The sequence below is a fragment of the Elephas maximus genome, chromosome 2, assembly GCF_024166365.1.
Source record: "Elephas maximus indicus isolate mEleMax1 chromosome 2, mEleMax1 primary haplotype, whole genome shotgun sequence".
NCBI classification, from domain to species: Eukaryota; Metazoa; Chordata; class Mammalia; order Proboscidea; family Elephantidae; genus Elephas; species Elephas maximus.
In genome coordinates, this window is record NC_064820.1 from 177,032,843 (window position 1) to 177,055,329 (window position 22,487).

At 40.2% G+C, this 22,487-nt stretch overlaps 1 protein-coding gene across 4 annotated transcripts in view; it reads right to left on the bottom strand.

Annotated features, from left to right (window-relative positions):
- PWWP2A (PWWP domain containing 2A) overlaps positions 1-12,729 on the bottom strand; it is a 44,851-nt gene extending 32,122 nt beyond the window's left edge. For 2 of the 4 annotated variants that reach the window (XM_049874240.1, XM_049874239.1), the window contains exon 1: positions 12,081-12,728. In XM_049874240.1, the coding sequence (XP_049730197.1) occupies positions 12,081-12,673 (593 nt within the window). In that variant the 5' untranslated portion in view covers positions 12,674-12,728. Of the gene's footprint in view, positions 1-12,080 lie in introns of all 4 variants that reach the window. The other 2 variants (XM_049874241.1, XM_049874238.1) reach the window with 2 other exon arrangements.
- Between the last annotated feature and the right edge of the window lie 9,758 nt (positions 12,730-22,487).

Here is a 22,487-nt window from a genome sequence, read left to right on the forward strand (position 1 = left end):
TCTACGAAACTGTATCCTAAATAAGAATATAAAGCAGCAACCAAATTACCATCTCTTAAAAATTACCTTTGCAAAATCCAGTGAATCTATAATTATTTCAAAATTAAAAGATTTTAAAGACAGGTATCTTAGTAGGAGGGCCTTAATAGTTATTTTGTGTCAAGACAAGAGGTAACTACTATGAAAATAAATCCTTCTCAGCCTAATGCAAAGGAGAAACAAATGTTTCAGTGTGGGGTATTTTCGTCAAAATTCAAAATGTGACTATTATAGCAAGAATGAAAACATTATGTGGTATTTAGATTCCATTTAAAGATATCTGAGTTTTATTGATGGTTCTAGTTCTGACTAAATGAATAAAACCTTTATTCGCTTAATGACAAACTTTACAAAATGATGGTATTTGTTAATGATTTCTAGCATTACTCATCAATTCTATACCTAAATATGCATCACTTCTTGTGGTAAAGCTCACAAGCATCATCCAAATTCCCTTCCCAAAGGAAAATCTCAAAAAAAACTATTATCAACAAAAACCCAATTTTTTTCAAACATCAGATATATTTATGACTCTTACCTTTTTCTCTGAAAGGTTTTGTTTGTTTTTTTAATGCTGACAAAGTTTCATCAGCATTAACTTCACAGCAACTCAATTAACTCATCCCTGACCTAGGATTATATTGTTTTCCTTCCTGTTTACAATTTAATGTTGCACAACTGATTCTCATTTTCTTCCCTCCAATTCTGGTTACCAAGCTGCAACTGGTGGAGAGAATTCTTTTTAAAATATGATACACTAAAAATAAAGAAGCAAAAAGCAAAGGAATTACAAATTTTATGCAAGTGGAACAGAGGTCTTAAAGAATTCACTGTTCAGAAAAAAGTTACGGAGAGTCAGTTGAGACGGGTCCCATTTCAGGCTAGGCCAAACTTCCCTCCCAGCAAACAACAGAAATATCAACAGAAGACAAAAGAAACCTTTCCCTCCCACAACTCCTTTCTCTTGAAAAAAATAAAAAAAATCTACAGTAGAAAAAAATTATATGTAATTTAACCAATTGAAAAATAATATCCAGATTTATTTGATTCCAAGCAGATGTCTTTAGAAACTACCTCTCCTTACAATGCTAAAAGATGTTTATAAATTGTTGTTGTTAGGTGCCGTCAAGTCGGTTTGGACTCATAGCGACCCTATGTACAACAGAACAAAACACTGTCCAGTTTATAAATTAGCAACAAGTTAAATCATAAAAGAGGGAACTTACTTTGGTTCACATTTCATATCTTTGCGAGAATGTTACTATGTCAAAACTTAATCTCAGGACAAATGAGATTAATTCAATAGGCAGCTAATTGCAATAGAAAATTTTACAAAATAAAAATGTACATCTAGTTAAAGCTGAAGAGGAAAGCTTGATGAGAAGTCATGTACTGGCAAGACCGTAAAGAGATTATTAGTTGCGAGGGAAGTAACACTTAACTCCAGGGACGAAAAACAGGACGACACCCTGACCTGACTGGAGAATCAAAGTGAACATCACCAAGGAGAGCAAATGGATATCATGTGCCTGCAGATCTGACACCCTGAGGACAACATGGCTTATATACCTAACCTACTCATGAGCAAAGACCAGACAAACTCAAAATGAGAGATATTCCTTATTGCATATATTCTTTATTATACTGCAACTAAGTACAATACATGATAACGTGCTGGAGGGATAAAAAAAAGCTACAAATGACATTTTTGAGAAAACTAACAAGGTTATGAAATAGGGGCTGCAAATTAGATAGAAGTATTCTATCAATGTTTCCTGAATTTACAAACTACAGTTATGTACGACAACATGTTTGCTCTTAGAAAAGACCAGGCCTTTAAACCACTTCTGCCCAGCTCAACCATGGCCGACGAAGCGAAACCCAAATGGACCCAAGTATTTTAAATGTGGGTGAAGTAGAACGATAAGCAGAATGGGAAAAATCATGGGTCGAAGCCCTGCTGCAAACTTAATCTCCCTCTTAGAAAACAAGTGCAGTGGGTGTGTGGCTTAGCAACAAAATCTCTTGATCAGCAGAGTTGGAAACAGCAGTGCCCTGCTCAAAGATGGCAGCTGAGTACACCTCTTTAAATGTGTGTTTCTCTCAATGGTCCTGGCAATAAGTGAATCTCCCATATCAGGCTCCTGAAAGGGCTCACTACTCCTCTTCCAAGTCTCCCATTCTAGGGCTTCGACCTGTTATTTTTCCCGTTCCGCTTATCGACCGCTTCATCCGTATTTTAAAACTTCAGGTCTGTTCCAATTTCACATTGTTGGCCATGCCTGAACCAGCTCAAATCATTCTGAAGCCCTGGAAAATACATACCCAAATATTAATGGGTAAAAGAGAATGATGTATGCAACCTACTCCTAAATAATTCAGGAAAAAAAAAAAGTATATATTTACATACAGAATGATAAAGCACATGTGGCAAAATGTTAAAAAATAAATGACTCTAAATAAAAAGCTTAGTTTTCTATACTATTAAAAGTTTTTTTAAGTCTGAAATTATTCAAAATAAGAAGTTAAAAAATAGTTTTTAGAATAGTCTTAAATTCAGTTTACCTCAGTTCCACCAAAACATTTAAGAAATTATATAAAAAAGAAAACATATCCTACACTGAAGTGTAAATGCCAGCAAACTCACTTCAAGTACTGCTAAACACAAAATATGTATTAAAAAGCCAGTATGCTACTTAGTCTGACAGTAGAGAAATCACTGTGATTAGTGATCCAGAAACACACTTTGTGGGGAATGGGACTATACCTAGAAGCGCCAAGCAGAATAAGTGAGGACAGTGGTGATGACTGTGGTTACCCAGTTTTGAATGCTGGTAACCAATTAAATTGGTTTTAAAACAAAGCAAAACAGACTAGGTTCAACAAAAACCACCAGACAACCAGGTGCAACAGAACAACCTAATTTTCTCCTCCATAGGAGATAAGGATTCAGAAAGCTTAAAACCAAAAACCCAAACCCACTGTCATCTAGTCGACTCCAACTCACAGCGAACTTATAGGCCACAGAAGAACTACCCTCATAGGGTTTCCAAGGCCATAAATCCTTACTGAAACAGACCGCCACATCGTCCTCCCTTGGAGTGGCTGGTGGGTTGGAACTGCCTGCCTTTATGGCTAGGTGCCGAACACTTTAACTACTGTGCCACCAGGGCTCCCCATGGAGGTAGATAGGCTTCAGAATTCAGAATTTTTTTGGTTTTGAAAAGATGAGTACCCCATAATCAAGCACATTAATATTTCAGCAGTGAAATGAGAAAATATTCATAAGAAATGGTATAAATAGATATAAATAGCCTCACATCATCTCAGGATAGACTAGGTTTTGCTACCAAAAAAGTAACAAAAACTTCAGTTTTCAGAGCTTTTTGAATTTTGGCATTGCAGTTAAGAAATGTGATGTAGTTGTTATCAAGATTAAAGAACATACATAAGCGCTAACCACAGGGCCTGGCACACAGTAAGTAGGCACAACATATAGTAGCTATTATTACATTAAAATTGTGTTTAATTTTATTAACTGTAAATGATTGAATAATGTTTTTAATTAGAAGTCCCAAGTATTACAAGGGCAATGTGCAGAGACTATGAGTTACCAAACGTGTGAGGGGGAGGGAAAATGACTTTTGCAACATTAATAACATGCATAAATTATGAAACAAGGATATCATGAAATACATTTAAAAATTAACTGAGAAGACCTATATATAAAAAATTTCTTAGGGAACATCTCTCTAGGCCTAAGAATTTACTCAATCTTTATTTAAAAAAAAAAAAAAGTTTATCAACACTCCTTTAATAATTTAGATTTTAAGCTTCCAGGCATGTACCTTCAAACAACCCTCTGAAGAATCTTACCTAGATAACAAGGCTTGGAAATAAAAATGGAAGCACCTTGCAAAAAACACATATGCTTCAGGCTTTTCAAAAGCAAGACAGTAATAACATCTGAATATTATTCAAATTATTTAACTCCCAAATAGTGATTTTTTTCTTTTAAAATAATCAACCAAGAAAATAATAGCCAGGTAGTGGCAAAATATTTTTAAGATCAGGCATATCTTGACTTCACTTTTGTATGGTATCACTTATTATAGCAACATAACTTGACATTTTCCCAAGAAAATGAACACTGGTATAGAAGCATCTTCTTTTTAATTATTAATGTAAATGGTCATCGGTTTTCAAACTCTTGAGCAGAATTTCCCTAGTCCTGGCTCTTAGATACCAACAAGGAGTTGAAGTTTTCCCTTTTGGTTTCTACATACTTTAAATATTTCATCTGTATTATGTCCAGTAAGGAGCCCTGGTGGAGCAGTGGTTAAAGCACTCAGCTGCTAACCGAAAAGTCAGTGGCTTGAACCCACCAGCTGATCTGCAGAAGAAAGATGTGGCAGTCTGCTTCCATGAAGACTCACAGACTTGGAAACCCTATGAGGCACTTCTACTCTGTCAGATAGGGTCACTATGAGTCAGAATCGACTCAATGGCAATGGGTTTGGGTTGAGTTATGTCCAGCGGTGCCACACAAAGGTCTAGAACAGAAGGACCTTTTTTTTTAAGGTAATTTATTTAAGCCTATTATCATTTCACTATTTCTATTTTACCAAAAATACGTGGTCCAATAACCTACTGTATTTTAGTCTTTTTAAATCCTTTCTAGGTTCGTTTCAAATTCCATGATCCAGTACTTACTGAATGCTGATTTTGTGCTCTGTGAGCTTCAAATATGACAATTCTTGCTTCCTTACCAAACAAGTGTAGTTCACTGTGGCCAGGGCCAGGCTAACAAAGCTAAAACGAAATTATATCTAATTTAAGACCAATGGTCACATATAAACAAGCGATCCCCTTTCCACAATGCCCAAAGAATTCCCTAAATTGAACTGAAGAGCTATTAATATTTTAAAAGCAAACAGCACTGGGTGAGTGAAGAACAGAGAGCTATATCATTTCTAACTAGCAGAAAGTTAACTCCCATCAAAATCCTGAGCTAAGTGATAACGGTAAAGTGTAACAAAGTATATTAGTATGACAATTTAAGCAAAGCTGCTTTCAAATCCTAGAGACTGTATGTAGTTCAAAAAGGCATCTTCAATATACCTGCTAGTATCTGCCACTTATAATTTGTTTATTTATAATCCCTCTGAACCTCAGTGTCTTTATCTGTGAAATGAGATTAACAGAATTTACTTCATTGGATTTTACAGAGAATTAAATGATACAATGTATACAAGGTGCTTGACACGGTGTGGGGCATATAAGTGGGAAATACATAGTAGCTATTACTGATTACAGAAAGTAAAGTTTGCCAATCTTAAATGGTGAGAGTATGCAGAAAAGTGAAGTTAGGTATTACATGAGGAATAAGTTTTAAAAGGCTAAAAGCCACTATTCTATAGTAAAGTGACTATGTAAACTTGTTCAAGAGGAAAAAAGATGAAAAATTATAGAGCACTTCAACTTTTAGCGGGCAACCAAATTTAAGAAACCGTGCTGCAAGAATCTGGACCTGTCACCCAAGTTGCCCATCCCCACATGAACTGCTGACTTTATAATTATATCTCTTTCTTAATTAACCAGTAACTTTTAAAACAAGATTGCCAAATGTATCTACTATTTGGACAAAATTACCCCCTAAAAATCAGTATATCTCCAATATACAGTCCAAGAAGCACCTGCATCAGAACCACCTTGTCTAAACGTAGACTGGTGGAGTGGACCTCAGAAATGTACGTCAATAACAAGCACCCAAAGTAATTTTTATGCACATTTGTTCTGAGGACCACTACCCAAAAGAGTTTAGCAAAAATATTCTATGTTAAACCCACCCGAATATAACTTCACCTCCACCTACTTATTCTTGCAAGAGCTGCCACTAGAGCAAGCTTCTGTTCTGCTGGTCATGTGCCCTTGAACTAATTGAAGAATTTAGGGAGAACAAGTCCGATAAATATCAAGAAATGACGATGCACATAAGAGGCACCAACTAACCACTAAGAACGTCTTTCATTTTTTATCAATATGAAATTTACTCAATCACAACAGGAAAGATGAACACATAATACACAAACTCTTTAATATCCCCCACAGAAAAGCTGATTTTAGGAAGATCAAACCTGGTTTCATCAAGAGCTTTGCTTTCGAACAGTAGTCAGTCAAGTGCGATCTCATTTTACATCTAAAAGGTTGAAAATTAACTTCATTAGAAACCCCAAGTCCAATAAAACATGCCTGGCATAGTTTGTGTATAATACATCTAGTTTATAAAAATTTAGTTTATAAAATCTAGTTATAAATTTTTGATACCATAACATTCCCGGATTTTTTACACTTAGATTCAAACTAGGTTTTTAATGGCCAACAACTCATCACTTCCATTTAGAAAAAAAAATCAGATCAGGTCAGTGTAACATGCAGTAGAAGCGCTCCCTCTCAATTCAGCAGAGCCATAAAATAGTGGGCGTCCTACAACTGTCTGGGGCAGAAAGTGACTGGCACTTGCCTCTTGGCTATTTCACAGCGGGAACCCTTTATCTACACCTTGGGATATAATCAGAATGACCACCCCCCGACAAAAAAAAAAAAAAATTTAAGAGTTTTAAGTAAGTACAACCCAACACAAACAAGCATACTACTTGAAGGCCTAAATTCTCAACCTGGACACTTTAGTATAAGCTACTGATACTACTACTCACTGCTTCACCAGAATGGCTGTATATTTTTCCCACCAAAAGTAGGATTATTGCACCATACGTTTCATGGTCTCTGTAAAGAAAAGAAATCATTGTCTTGGTTTATATTTCTTTAAAAAACAAGTAAATTTGCTATAAATTGTTTTAAAAACTTACTGAAATCTGAGGTTTTCTAAAGAAGTCACTTGAATTCTTGTTAATGCAATAGTACCCCACGTAAACATAAAAATGTCAATATTTGTATAAGATCGAACCCAAAATACATCTAGCTACAATCTTTAATAAGTATACTACAAAATTAAAATGCACAAGCATTTTCAAACACAAGCATTTACTTCATGATTTCTTAAAGTCAGGTCAAGAGAACTGGAATTTTAAAAGATTTTTCAGGATTTCAAACTGTTTTTTTCACCATTTTTGTAAGATGTACATAATACCTTTCCACAGGTAGGATCGATTGCGTAGACTAGCAATAAACAGACGATTTAAATAAACCCTCTATGTAGGTGAAAACAGTTGGTCCCAGTAAATAGTGCCCCTTCAGGTATAAGCTGAGATGGCTGAGGAACTACCTTTACAGAAGTTTGGGCTGAAGGCTTTTTTCCTTCATAGATAATCTTGACTGGTTACACTTTTTTATGTTGGTAAAGGATAGGTCTAAGAGTTTGCTGGGACGTAAGAGATATCTGTAATTATTTCTACTGACCCAAAACAAGGGAAGAGAGGCTTTCAAAAGAGGCCTTGAGAAGACTGTGTTGTTGCCCCATCAGTTAGCTCCTACAGGAAAAGAACTATTTTGAAATGTCATGGAAATGTATCAAAGGGGATGCAATTAGAAAAAAATCAAGAATGTTGAAAATTCTACAAAACAAAATTCATGGTTTCTTTAAAAATAAATTGCACGAGAATTAAAGTAATGGCAGAAGAACTATAGATGAAAAGAGGTTTAAGAAAATCAACCAACTGCAATGTATGAACTTTATTTGGAATTGATTTGAACAAAATTTAAAACAGTGTTGATGTTTTTGAGAGATCTGAAATAATGTGTAACATTTTTAAACTGACTGAATGATGACATAAAGGCATTTTTGCTATTATCTTAGGCCTGATAATATTAGTATGCTTGTGTGTTTTAAGTCCTCATCTCTTAGAGAGTTATACTAAATATTTATAGATAAAGTGATATGTCTGGGATTTGCTTCAAAATAATCCAGCGGAGGCGGGTACATGAGGAAATAGGTTTGGCTTAAAGCTCAGAAATGCTGAAGCCCTGGCTGATACATACATGGAGATTGAATTCCCATAATAAAAACCTAAACAAAATTTATGGCACAGCCACTGATTTATTATTCTGCCTAAAATAATCATGAAGGCAGTTTAGCAGCTTGAAGAAATGCTTATTATATAATGTTAAATCAAGAAAAGCATACCCGCGACAAAATTACAAAAGCATAAGGTTAAGAAAGAAAGAACAAAACCTGTTGCAGTCTTGCAGATTTCCAACTCATAGAGACACTATAGGATAGAGTATAGCTGCCCCATAGGTTTTCCAAGGAGCAGCTGGTGGATTCGAACTGCTGACCTTTTGGTTAGCAGCCAAGGTCTTAACCACTGTGCCAAAGAAAGAAAAGGAAATAGGAAAATCCAAACCGAACTTGTAGGGTTCATTATTTTCATCTGCTAGTATTAGACTGTCTGTATAGTAACGATCATAAAAAGACAATCGTGTAAGGATTGCTCATAAGCACAAATGGGTGGCAGGTAATTTAACTTAGCTAAGAGGGTTGGGTATAAAACAATAATGATAGAGTCTAGACAAAACTAAGGAATGTCCCATCTCAAGGCAATCAGTTTCAAATAACTATGCTTAATAAAGTTTTTAACTTGATACTCAAATACCCTTATTTTTAGGGCAACCATGTCATTTATCTGCCAAAGCAAGCTACCTTTAACAAAGAGACGAGGAGATATTAACAATCAAATCAGAATGGTATAGACCATTAACTTTACACATAGAGTGAGGCCTAAATTTTGTTTGTATGTGTTTCAGTCAACTGCCGAAAGCCAAAATAAACTAGGCTTATATGAGAATTAGACAGGCTGGAGCCCAAAGAGTCACAATGATTTGCCCAAAATCAGTGTTAATTGGAGAGGCTGGAACTAGAACCAAATATCCAAGTACCCTGACAATCCGCCCAGGTCTAATAATCACTTAGTACTACTTTCTTTTCTTTCCTTTTTTCTTTCTCTGTATGTTGTTGCTGTTTTGAGTTATATGTGTCCTGCTCCTGTTTTTCAAGTAACTCTGAAAATAAGGCAAATAAAGCAAAAAAATCAAATGCTTATAAAAGCAAATTATTGGTCAATCTACATATATATTAAATCCTGTTCTCTAGGATCAAACACTTTGTCCACACAGTGAACTATCTTCCACTTTAAAAGACACTTCTGTGCCATGTATAATGTCAGAAAAAAATAAAGAAGAAATTATTAAAATTTTATTTCCTCTTGAAGACTGAAGAATTCAAAGTACACATACACTGATGAACTTAGTAGTCTCTCAAATGTTAATTGTTTATTACCTATCTCTCTGAACAGGCAAGAACGAAGATTTTACAGCCTATTATGTTTTCCAAATATACAGCTAAGGAAATGGGGAGCAGAAGGTTCTATGGCTGTTAACTGAGTAAAGAATCTGCTTGGCTCAAACATACGTATCTTTTGTATCATCCCATAAAAACCAGTTGCTGTCAATTCCGATTCACAGTGACCCCACCTGTATCAAGAAGAGAACTGTGCTGCATAGGGTTTGCAATAGCTGATAAGCCTTTCTCCCAGGGTGTCCCTGGGTGAATCTGAACCTTCAACCTTTCCGTTAGCAGCCAAGCATGTTAACTATTTGCACCACCCAGAGACTCTGTATTATCCCACAGCCACTGAAATCAAAGTAAGCACTAAATTTAGGAAATACCCATTTCTTTACTTACTGCTTAAAAAGGAAAAAAAAAAAAAAAAATGACCAGTCCAACTAACTTTCTAATACAACAGTAGAAAAACGGACAGGTTTAGATCAACCTGTGTTTGACTCTTTGCTTTACCATTATTAACAAGCTAAATGACTTGCCAAGCTACATGAACCTCAATTTCTTCCTATGACATAAATGAAAATTATCACCAGAGTTATACACACTAAAGCATGTGGTACAACACCTGGCACATAATAGGCACTCATCAAAAAGCTTTTATTTTTATCTAAAGATTTAATTCATGGTCAATTCAAATAGAATAAAATTATGTTTAAAGCAACTGATGAGTACAGAGTCATGATCTTGGTAGAGCCTATACAAGAGTACCTCCTGGGTCATAAGTTAACCCCAGAATTCCACATGTAAGTGTGTGATCAAGGCAACCGCAGATTACAAAATCTATTGGCAGGTCTTTTTTTCAAATCAAATTATGAAAAAGTACGACCCAACTAGTAATTCTTTAAATTAGGAAATTTTAAAGACACCGTGTTTTATTTCCTCACTTTGGAACCTCACCAGGTCCACAGCTGCTGTCCTCCCAAGTAAGCTCCTAGATGACAGGGGGCTTTGTCTCACTCATCATGTCATACTCAGAATACCTAGGGGGGCGCCTTTCGCACAGATATGCTCGATGAACATTTGCTGAATGAAAAGTTGATACAGTTCCCTTAATGGCTTTTAAAAAAAATACTTTGATAGGATTCTTTCACTCAAAACATTCAAATATGAAGGGCTCATTGTAAGAAAAGCTCTTCCCATAAAAGAAATTGCTGTTTATGAGAAACACTGTTAGCAAAATAGACCAAAACTCAAAAACTGCAATTCTCTATCAAATATTTTTTAAAAAATCAAACACCAACACAATGAGAGCCTCAAAACAAGAAAGTGCTATCCATTGTATTTGCAAAGACTACTTACCTTTTTGCACCTTCCTTTTGCAGATTTGAAATCCAGATTCTCACACAATCACTGGCCTTCTCTTCTGTTTGATTCAACAGCAAACACACTACTGAGTGTCTCTCACTATTAAATGCCTCAGTAGAAAGCACACTGATCTTATTCTGCTTTCTAATTATGAAAACAAAAGTATAAAAGTCCTGAGCCAGAATTCTTAAAAAAACACAAAAACCAAAACGATATTAAACAGTGTCCAGAGTAACTGTAAAGCTTCCCATCTTCCCCTCACACACCATATTTAGCTATAAATTTGAAATGGCTTTTTCCCCCAAAAGGGAGAGAAGGATTCTTGTGTCTTGATGGGAGTGCAAGGAGTTGAAAGTGAAACATACTAACAAGCCATTTCCCAAGCAGGTAAGATACCATCAGAGTGTGTGCTGTTGCAGGAAACAGAATGGAGAGCCGTGAATGGGAGTCTCTGCACTTCATATCTGCAAAAGAAGAGAATAAAAAGGTTAACTCCAGACTTAAAGACAGATGATCCTTACTTGTTTAAAGGAGTGTCCATAAACATTTAAATCAACATGATGAAAATGGGCTGGTCAAGGCAGAGGTTTGTAGATGTTCTTAATAAATTTAAACTTCTTGTTCTTAATAAATTTAAGCTATAATCTATCTGTAGCACTAGAAGTCATTTGAACACTTTATGCCACTCATCATCTTCTCATTAAAGGTAAAAAAAAAAAAAAATCGATCTCTTCCTTAGACTTTTCTTAAAACTAAAATTAGCCAAATGTGCTTCCCTATTTAACAAAGTTACCTAAGAGGAATTACTTCTAACTTTAAAAATAACAATTACAAGGCTCATTGTAATAAATGATCTTCCCCCTACATGCAGTGACAGGTAACCTTTTGGGAACCCCAGTGCACACACCCTTTTCTCCAATCCCCCCTAAAGTTAAAGGTTAATTTGAAGGCAAACAAAAAAGCGCCTCACAAGTAATCGCCCCCGCCCAGCACCTTGATCACTGCAAAAACCTATCTGGCATTTTGCATTAACCCACCCTTCGCAGTGCGGGTGAGCCGGAGTCTGGACGCAAAAGTCGGCCGGGGGGCTAGGGGATGAGATCTGCAGCCCGTGAAGCACCCGACCCCCCACCCCATCCGTGGCACACCTGCCCCCCGCAGGAGCCCACCTGGGGCAGGGATCGCCCTCTCGTGGCCTCGCTCTCCTGCCCCACTCGGAGAGCGCGCCACGCGCAAGACCAGAGGGCGGTGCAGGCGGCTGGGCCCGTGCGCTCAGGAGGCGGGAGCCGGGAACCAAGGGGCCGCTACGGCTCGCTCCCTCCCTTGGGACCGCGCCGGCCGGGGCGCCCCGGGGCGTGAGGGGGGACGGGCGCGGTACCTTTTGGACAGATCCATAAGGACACCAGAGAAGAGCTTCTCCCCGAGGCGGAACGACACGACGAGCGCGTCCTCAATGATGTGGTCCAGCGTGACCCGCACCTCCGAGCCGGGAATCAGTTGCGACACCGCAGAGTTTCCGCCCGCCGGCGGCACGAGCACCGGGACTGCGGGCTGGGGCAGCGGCGGCTCCTCGCGCTCCTCCGGAGCCAGGAGCTGCTCCGGCGGCGGTGCAGGAGAAGGTGGACGGTCGGGCTCTTCCCGAGGCGCGGCAGCCGCCGGCTCCGCAAGCCGGACTGGCAGCTTCTCCTCAGCCTCCAGCTCTGGCCCCGCCGCCTCCGGGCTGCGGGCGAGCTCCCCTGGCGGCGGCGGTGGCGGCGGGAGCGGCGGCTCGTCGGCCTGAGGAGCGGACTGCTGCCCGTCGGCCTCGCCATCCGGCACAGATGCTTCAGTGGCGGTGACCGGTAGGGGGTCAGTACCGGCTTCGCTGCCGGGGATGGGCTCCATCTCCGGCTCGGCCTCGCCGGCGCCCCCCTCCCCGGGGGACGCTGCAGTCGCTGCAGTCGCTGCCGCCTCTGCAGCTACAGCCGCCATTTTCTCTCTGGCTTCTCCCTCCTCCAACTCAGGCAGCAGCAGCGGCGGCGGCAGCGCTGCTTGGTTCCCTAAGCCTTCCCCGCCCTCCCGTGAACAGTTTCGTCCCGCCCTTTCCCTGATGCTCGTTATTGGCACCGCGCCATTGGTTCCATCCTACACCGCTCCCGCCCCTGTGACATCGCAATGGCCAGTAGGGGACGTCTATCATCTAGTCAATCCAGCCCCCCCATACAGAGTAGGAACTTCTCATTGGCCCCTTGAGTTGTCAAATGTCGAATCCCGGAGGAGGAGTGGGGAGGCGGGCTCAAAAGGGGGCGGGGCAACTCACAAAAGCTGAGCCGTATACTTATCGCCTCTTTCCAATGGCTGGAGGAAGAACTAAGGTCTTACGGTTGGCCTATGCTACTGCCCATTATCAACCGGTTTTCTGAGGTGGGAGAAAGGAGGGAATCACGTAGCGAGCTTGTTCTTTCAAAGGCAGCGGAGGGGAGGAGTAGCAAGAGAGTATGGGAGGGGGACCGCTTCCCAAGAAGCCCTGCGCGGAGGTCCTTAGAATAAATGTTATTTCTAGGCGCGGACCTGCTTGCGCCCGCGTGTGGGCACGACAGGCTTCTTTGGAAAGGACAACTAAGTTTGAAAAATAATTCTACAAACACTTTTGAGCGTCTGCAATGCCAGACACTGTGCCAAGTCCTGAAGGTAGAAAGATGGACAAGACATTCCTCATAACCTCCTGGCCCCACATTAGGAGAGTTTTCCTTGACTTCTCTCCACTTTCTAGGAACAAAGCACCTACTTATTTCAAAAAAGAAAAATGCTAATGAAAAGGAAGGAGAACATGCACACTGGATTAAGCTGATGAATGTTCTAGAGAGCAGTCCTGAGGCATTGCTAGCCTGCTTGTTCTCTCCAAATCCAGTGGAAAGTGGTCGCACCTGGTTCCCTGGTTAAGCCTTTTCCTTTCCCTGCCTCTCCTATGCTCCAGGTAAAAAGATCTCCCACTTCAGTGTCCTGGTGCCCATACTTCTCTACCAGCACTTAAGTGTCTTGGTTTGTTATGTTGGGAAGAAGCTACTGAACGTTCTCTCAAATTGCATCTGAGTCAGCCTTTTTTTCCCAGAAGAGACCATAGCCACTGAGAATGTATAGGAGACAGCAGAAGTTGACAGCCTTAAATGGAGTTTAAAAAAAAAAAAATTCTAAGGAGAAGTTACAGCTAACATTTTCTCAGCACCTTCTACGATTTTTTTTTTCTACGTAGGCCCTAATCTAAACACTTTTCTTTACGATTCTGCTAGAAAGTAGGTACTATATCTTTTTTTTTTGTAGATAAAGAAACTAAGGCACAAAGAGGATGCCCTAGGTCACTCCTGGTAAGTTGCAAAGCCAGAATTCCAGTTACAAGTAGAAAGGAGTGAAAATGACAATAAGCAAATATCACCATATGTTCTGCCTATTTCAAGGCATTGGGTCTTGGGAAAAGGCCAGTAGGAGGTCCCTGTCAGAGCAGGTTCAGAATCTTACTTCACAGTAACAAAAGGAAATGAATTTACTGAATATTCAGTCTATGCCAGAAATTTTCCCATAAACTCATTTAACAATCCTGAGAGTTAAATCCTCTTCCTCATTTAAGGAACAGGGAAACTGAGCCTTAGACAGACTAAAAACCTAAAAAGTCACACAAGTTGCTAGCAGCAGGTCCTATCTGACCCAGATCTTTCCGAGTACAGGATTGTTTTACTCATTCATTCAACAAATATTTATCTACTCCAGTAAACAGACATGAATCCTATCTTCCAGGGTTTTCACCATGTTCACTGTGTCTACAATTCACCATAATTGATGAATTAAACATGGCATATAATTCTATGAAACTCCTAGACCCACACTGAGTTCCCACATTGTATAATTTCCCACAAGTTTCTTCTGGCAGTCCATGGTATATTCAATATTCTTCACCAATACCATATTTCAGAAGCATCAATTCTTCTTCAGTCTTTGTCCAGCTTTCACATGCATATGAGGTGATTGAAAATACCATAGCCTAGGGCAGGCACACCTTAGTCCTCAAAGTGACATCTTTGCTTTCTAACACTTTAAAGAGGTCTTTTGCCAATATTGGGAAACCCTGGTGGCATAGTAGTTAAGAGCTACAGCTGCTAACCCAAAGGTTGGCAATTGGAATCAACCAGGAACTCCTTGGAAATCCTATAGGGCAGTTCTGCTCTGTTCTATTGGTCGCTATGAGTAGGAATTGACTTGAAGGCAACAGGTTTGGTTTTTGTTTTTGCCACTATTATAAAAACTCATGAAAAGATTTACATACAGAAAGAAACAACCTTTGATGGTTACTAGGGTGTGGTGAAGGAAAAACACTAACAACAGATAAATGGTAACTTTGGTGAAGGATAAGATAGTATACAATACTGGGGAAGTCAGCGCAACTTGACCAAGGCAAGGTCATGGAAGCTTCATAGACACATTCGAACTCCCTGAGGAACTGAATCATTGGGCTGAGAGCTGGAAACCATGGTCTTGGGGGACATCTAGCTAAACTGGCATAACATAATTTATAAAGAAAATGTTCTACATCCTATTTTGGTGAGTAGAGTCTGGGGTCTCAAAAGTTTGTGATCCACCGTCTAAAATACTCCACTGGTCCCACCCCAACTAGAGCAAAGGAGAATGAAGAAAACCAAAGACGCAAGGGGAAGATTAGTCCAAAGGACTAATGGACTACAACTACGACAGCCTCCACCAGACTGAGTCCAGCACAACTACATGGTTCCCGGCTACCACCACCGACTGCTCTGACAGGGATCACAACAGAGGTCCCAGATAGAGCTGGAGCAAAATGTAGAACAAAATTCTAACTCACATGCACACAAAAAAGACCAGGCTTACTGGCCTGAGAGACTGGAGAACCCTGAGAGTATGGCCTGGACACTCTTTTAACTCAGAACTGAAGTTACTCCTGAAGTTCACCCTTCAGCCAAAGATTGGACAGGCCCATGAAACAAAATGAGCCTAAATGGGCACACCAGCCCAGGCACAAGGATGAGAAGGCAGGAGGGGACAGGAAAGCTGGTAATGGGGAACCCAAGGTCAAGAAGAGGAGAGTGTTGACATGTCATGGGATTGGCAACCATTGTCACAAAACAGTATGTGTATTAATTGTTTAATGAGAAACTAATCTGCTCTGTAAACCTTCATCTAAAGTACAATAAAAAATAAAGTATAAACAAAAATAAATAAAGAGGTCTTTGCAGCAGATTTGCCCAATGCAATACGTCCTTTGATTTCTTGACTTCTATTTCCATGAGTGTTGATTGTGGATCCAAGTAAAATGAAATCCTTGACAACTTCGATATTTTTTCCATTTATCATGAAGTTGCTTATTGGTCCAGTTGTGAGGATTTTTGTTTTCTTTTTGTTGAGGTGTAATCCATACTGAAGGCTGTAGTCTTTAATGCTTATCAGTAAATGCTTCAAGTCCCCTTTCCTTTCAGCAAGCAGGGTTGTGTCATCTGCATATCACAGCTTGTTAATGAGTCTTCTTCCAATCCTGATGCCGTTCTTCTTCCTATAGTCCAGTTTCTCAAATTATTTGCTCAGCATACAGATTGAATAAGTATGGTGAAAGGATACAACTTTGACACATAACTTTTCTGATTTTAAACCACACAGTATCCCATTGTTCTGTTCCAACCACTACCTCTTGATCTATGTACACATTCCATACGAACACATTTAAGTGTTCTGGAATCCCCATTCTTCTCAATGTTATCCATAATTTATCATCCACACAGTCTAATGCCTTTGCATAGTCAATAAAATACAGGTAAACATCTTTCTGGTATTCCCTGCTTTCAGCCGTGATCCATCTAACTTTGGCCATGTCCTCTTCTGAATCCAGCTTGAATCTCTTGCAGTTTCCCATCCACGTACTGCTACAACTGATTTTGAATTATCTTCAGCAAAATTTTACTTGTGTCTGATATTAATGATATCGTTTGATAATTTCTGAATTCTGTTGGATCTCTTTTCTTTGGAATGGGCATAAATATGGATCTCTTCCAGTCAGGTGACCAGGTAGTTCTCTTCCAAATTTCTTGGCATAGACAAGTGAGCGCTTCCAGCGTTGCATCTGTTTGTTGAAATATATGAATTGGCATTCTGTCGATTCCTGGAGGCTTGTTTTTCACCGTTGCCTTCAGCGCAGCTTCTACTTCTTCCTTCAGTACCATAGGTTCTCGATCACACGCTTTCTCCTGAAATGGTTGAACATCGACCAATTCTTTTTGGTACAGTGACTTTGTCCTTCCTTTCATCTTCTTTTGATGCTTCCTGCATTGTTCATTTTTTTGCCCATAGAAACCTTCAACATTGCAACTCAAGACTTGAATTTTTTCTTCAGTCCTCTCAGCTTGAGAAATGCCAAACCTGATCTTCCCTTTTGGTGTTCTAAATCCAAGTCTTCACAAATTTCATTATAATACTTTACTTTGTCTTCTCGAGCCACCCTTTGAAATATTCAGTTCAGCTCTTTTACTTCATTATTTCTTCCATTCACTTTAACTAAAAAAAAAAAATTTTTTTTTTTTTTAAAGGGCAAGTTTCAGAGTCTCTTCTGACATCCATTTTGGTCTTTTCTTTCTGTCTTCTTAATAACCTTTTGCCTTCTTCTTGTATGATATCCTTGATGTCATCCTACAACTTGTCTGGTCTTCAGTCATTAGTGTTCTATGCATCAAATCTATTCTTGAAATGGTCTCTAAATTCAGATGGGATATACTCAAAGTTGTACTTTGGCTATTGTGGACTTGTCTTAATTTTCTTCAGATTCCAGTTTAACTTGCATATGAATGAGCACTTAATGGCCTGTTTCAAAGCTGGCCCCTGACCTTTTTCTGACTGATTATATTGAGCTTCCCCATCATCTGTTTCCATAAATATAGTCAACTTGATTCCTGTGTATTCCATCTGGTAAGATCCAGCTGCCGTTTATATTATTGAAAAAAAGCTATTTGCAATGAATAAGTCGCTGGTCTTGCAAAATTCTATCATGCGATCCCCAGAGTCATTTCTATCATCAAGGCCATATTTTTCAACTGCTGATCCTTCTTTGTTTCTAACTCTTGCATTCCAATCACCAATAATTATCGCTGCATCTCAATTGCATGTTTAATCAATTTCAGACTGCAGACGTTGGTAAAAATCTTCAATTTCTTCATCTTTGGCGTTAGGGGTTGTCACAGAAAAATTCTCTCGTCTATAAAATGGGAATGATAATAATTGTCTTTATCTCAAATAGTTTCTGTGACAGGGACATTAAATGAGACCAGGTGTGCAAAGCAGTAACTATTCTTATTATCCCTTCCAAGGGTGTGGAGGCCTGGGTGAGAGCGTGGAGGTTGCTCAGTTCACAGAGTGTAAATTCTGAGCCAGGATCTGGGGGCCAGGCACTGTCCTTAGCATTTACTTCAGAGCAACCCCCTCCCAAGTTTTAGTGTTCACCCCCAAGTTGTTCCTCTGACTGAATAGTTGCCTATCCATGTGCAAACACAAAAATCGCCTGAATATTGAGTTAAAGGTGTTTTAACTCATTTTTATACCAAACTCCTACTCTATCTTGTGTTTGTTTTCAAAACAACAGTTTTCTTGGGAAGATCTGTGCGCATAGGTACAGATAGAAAAAAGCCCTTTTCGATGTCTGTATTGTTCATCCTTGCACCTCCCACATGTGCCTGGCAACATAGTAGGCCTTCAAAAAATATTTGTAGAAGTCCTGAATGAAGGAAGGAATGAACGGTCATGTCTAGGTGGTAAATTCACAGTGGGTTTTCTTCCCTTTTTACCCATGTATGTTTTCCAAGTTCCCAATTTTCCACAATGAACATTTATTTCCTAGGAGAAATGTTTAAGTTCCTCAACAAAGAAATACATAAATAAGTTAATAAATAGAGCCTGGGTAAAAGGATCTCAGACTGGGGTGAGGAGGGGGGTGGAGGGGAGGGGGGAAGGTGGGGATGTATGGACAGACCTGCAAGCGGGATCTGACAGCGAGGCCCCATCCCAGAACCCAGAGGCTCCAGCCTGCCGTTTCTGCTCTCCTTTGGGTACCTAGACGTGGATTTCTGCTCTAGTATGTGTGCTGGGTGAAGAATAGAAGCAAGTCTCAGAAGAGCTTTTCAAGGACTCTAAATGATTCATAAGGAGCTTTCCTCCTTCTACAGAGGCGGGCCGGGTCTCGGCTGTCTTTGTGGCCCTGCATTAGAGGTCGCGCCACCAGGGCCTCTGCCAGCCCACCCCAGAGCCCTCTGAGGCTGCTCCCCGTGGTGTAAGTTGACGCCTCTATCCAAATCTGAATTCCTTCCGGACTCAACCCACTCCATCTAGGTCTGTGGATGCTGAGGATGAAGGGAACAGGCGAAGCCAATTTGGATGTCATATTCCCTTTGTTCCCTTGACCTTGAGGCACTTAACTCGCAGTGCTCGCGGTGCTGGAAGCCGGGCAGAGTTCTGGAATAAAAGACAAGAGACCTTGGAGGGCTCTTGGAGTCAGCCACTCGTTCGCTCTGCTTTGGTCACCGTAGTGACTTCCCTCTGAAGCCTCAACCCTGTGTTTTTTGCTCCGTATTCATTCATAATAAGCCCACCCTTAAGCTTTCCACCCGCGAGGGAGGGAGGCGAGCACCGCGTTAGCTCACGGTCACGTGGCTGATGCGCTAGGCCTTTAAGTGTGTGTAGTGGGGGAGAGAGTGCTTTGCCGTGCAGGGCAGAACAGTCAGCGGGAGAGGAATTCGGACCCCATCTAGTCCTGTCTCCTCTGTTCACAGACAAGGGACTTGCCCAAGGCTTCTCAGTCTTTCAGAAGGACAGCCATGCCTGCAGCTCATTCCAGGCCATCACACAGGGGTGCAGGGTCCATAGTCTCCTTCCACATTTTCTAACTTGTTGGCCTTTCGTGCCAAGCGCTGCCCTCACACTTCCTAAGATTGTCACTACAGGTTATTACAGTTTAGGGTAATCAGATCATGAGCCCTTCCAGAAAGACTTGTAGTAAAGGAAAAAAGGAACACACGTCCAAATGCGGTACAGATTTGCAAGTAATTTAGCTCGTTTAATCCTCAAAATTAAGCTGCAAGGTGACTCTGATTCCCTTTTACAGTGAGAAACCTGGAGCTTCATTCAGAGACTGGTTACCTAGATCAATTTGGAGCCAGAAGTGAATTTAAATGCTAACTCTGCAATTTACTAATTATAAAGAATGACATAATAGCTAATAAAAATGCTAATCTGGCTTCAGAGTCAGTGAGATCAAATCCTGCCATTTCCCTGCTCTGTGACTTTGAGCAAGTTACCCAATTTCTTTGAGCTCCCCCCGCCCCCGCCCCGCGGGAAAACAGCATCATAATAGAACCTACTCCATAGTTGTGAAGATTAAATAAGGAAATGTGTGTAAATCACTTAGACAGTGCCTGGCATTTAATAAGTGGTTTCTATTATTCCAAGGTTGGAAAGTGCTAGAACTGCTGGTCAAAGGCAAAAAGAGAAAATCTACATCACACTTCCAGGCTCACCCCAGCCCAAGGGCTTCCTTTATGTCAGCTAAGGGATGGAGCTCTGGAAAAAAGACATTCAGAAGTCAGCAAGGGGAATTTGAAAGATGTTTTTCATAACTTGTTTTTTTGTTTTTAAAAGACCCAGACAAAGGAAGGGTAAGGAAGCATTGAGTTGGTGGCATCTCTCAGATAGCTTTGCTGCCAATACCCCCTAGAGCTCTGCTGTCCAGTTTGGTGGCCAACAGCCACATGTGGTTATTGAGCACATGAAATGTACCTGGTCAAAACTGAGATGTGCTGTTTTCTACACAATGGATTTTAAAGACTGGGTAGGAGAAAATTATTGTACAGCATCTCAACAATTTTTTTGTATCGATTATATGTTAAAATGATATTTCAAATAAAATGTAGTATTAAAATTAATTTCACACACTTCTTTTTATGTTTTTAATGTGACTACCAGGAAACTTTCAGCTATATATGTGGCTCACATTACATTTCTTCATGACAGAGCTGGTCTAGAAAAATCTGATTCCAGCTCACCTGACCTGTGTTGAGCACCTCCCAACATTTCTCTCCTTTAATTCTCAAACAATTTTGTCTGGAAGGTATTGTTAACTACATTTTACACCTGGAGGAGAAGCTTAGGGATGCCAGCCCCTCATTTGGCCAGGTAAGATCACCAGAAATGTACTATCATCATTTCATAAAAATAAATAGAAAAATAAATTACCTTTTTGATAACAAAATTGAAGATTTTAACTATGAAAAGAAGTACCTTGCCTCCCACAGCTGTCTCCTATAATAAAAACAGCTGGCATTTCTTTATTTATTTATTTTGTTTTGTTGTTATTGTTGTTGAGAATATACACAGCAAAAAGCAGCTGGCATTTCTTAAGAGCATATTATACTGCAGGCCCTGGGCTAATATATGCTTTATCTCATGCAGTTCTCATAAAACCCATGAGGTCAGTAATATTGTTATCCCCATTTAACAGATGAGGAAACAAAGGCTCTGAGAGGTTGAGTGAGTTATTCAAAGCCACTTGGCTAATAAGTGGGGGCTGTAGAATTTGAAGAGTCCCTTGTTGTTGTTAGGTGCTGTCGAGTCAGTTCCAACTCATAGCACCCCTACAGGACAGAGTAGAACTGTCCCATAGGGCTTCCAAAGAGCGGCTGGTAGATTTGAACTGCTGGTCTTTTGGTTAGCAGCTGAGCTCTTAACCACTGTGCCACCAGGGCTCCTGAGAAGTCCCTTGGTGGTGCAAATAGTTAATGTGCTTATACTTGGCTGCTAACCAAAAGGTTGGAGGCTCAAGTCCATCCAGAGGCACCTCACAAGAAAGGCCTGGTGATCTACTCCCCTGATTTAGGAAATAATATTGGAGTCATTATTCCCTGTCCTTGAGCATAGAGAATGTGACCCACCTGGAGCTGGGCTCACAAGGGCTCACAAACCAAAAAACCCATTGCCGTCAAGGCGATTCCGACTCACAGCAGCGCCACAGGACAGAGTAGAACTGCCCCATTCGGTTTCCAAGGAGCTCCTGTTGGATTCGAATTGCCGACCTTTTGGTTAGCAGCCGTAGCTCTTAACCACTATGCTACCAGGGTTTCCAAGGGCTCACAAGGACACATCAACTAGGCCCTGAGGTATAAAGATAATAAGTAGAATAATCTTGGAAAATATCTTTTTAGGGAACCTTTCACCTAAGCCAGAACACAAAAGATTTTCCACTCTTATCTTTTTCTTATTAACATATAGTGAATAGAAATTTGTTGGACCAGTGAAGACCCTCCTGACTGTGCTTATTGAAACCTGTACCAATGATCGTTGAGAGGGACAATTCAAAATGCAGGATCGCAGTTTCTAGCCAATCTGTGAAAAGTGAGGCTTTCAGTGGTTTTGCCCATCTGTAATGTTAATATATACTGATGACTCTGTAACCGTCCTTGGACTCCGGCAGACGAGTCTGTGGTAGAATGCTTGTCCGTTTTCCCATTCTTGTCCGTTTTCCCATTCTTGTCCGTTTTCCCATTCTTGTCCGTTTTCCCATTCTTGTCCATTCTGTAACCTTCCTCGGATTCCGGTAGACATGAGCTCTGGCAGCAGGTTTGTCTGCTTCTCAACTTCTGTCTTTTTGAATATATACCAGATGGAACTTTCTTTTTGCTTTACTAAACTTTGTGATTTTTTTCCCTGAAAACACCCCCAAAACCAGCCATTGAAAACATTATGTATCATAGCT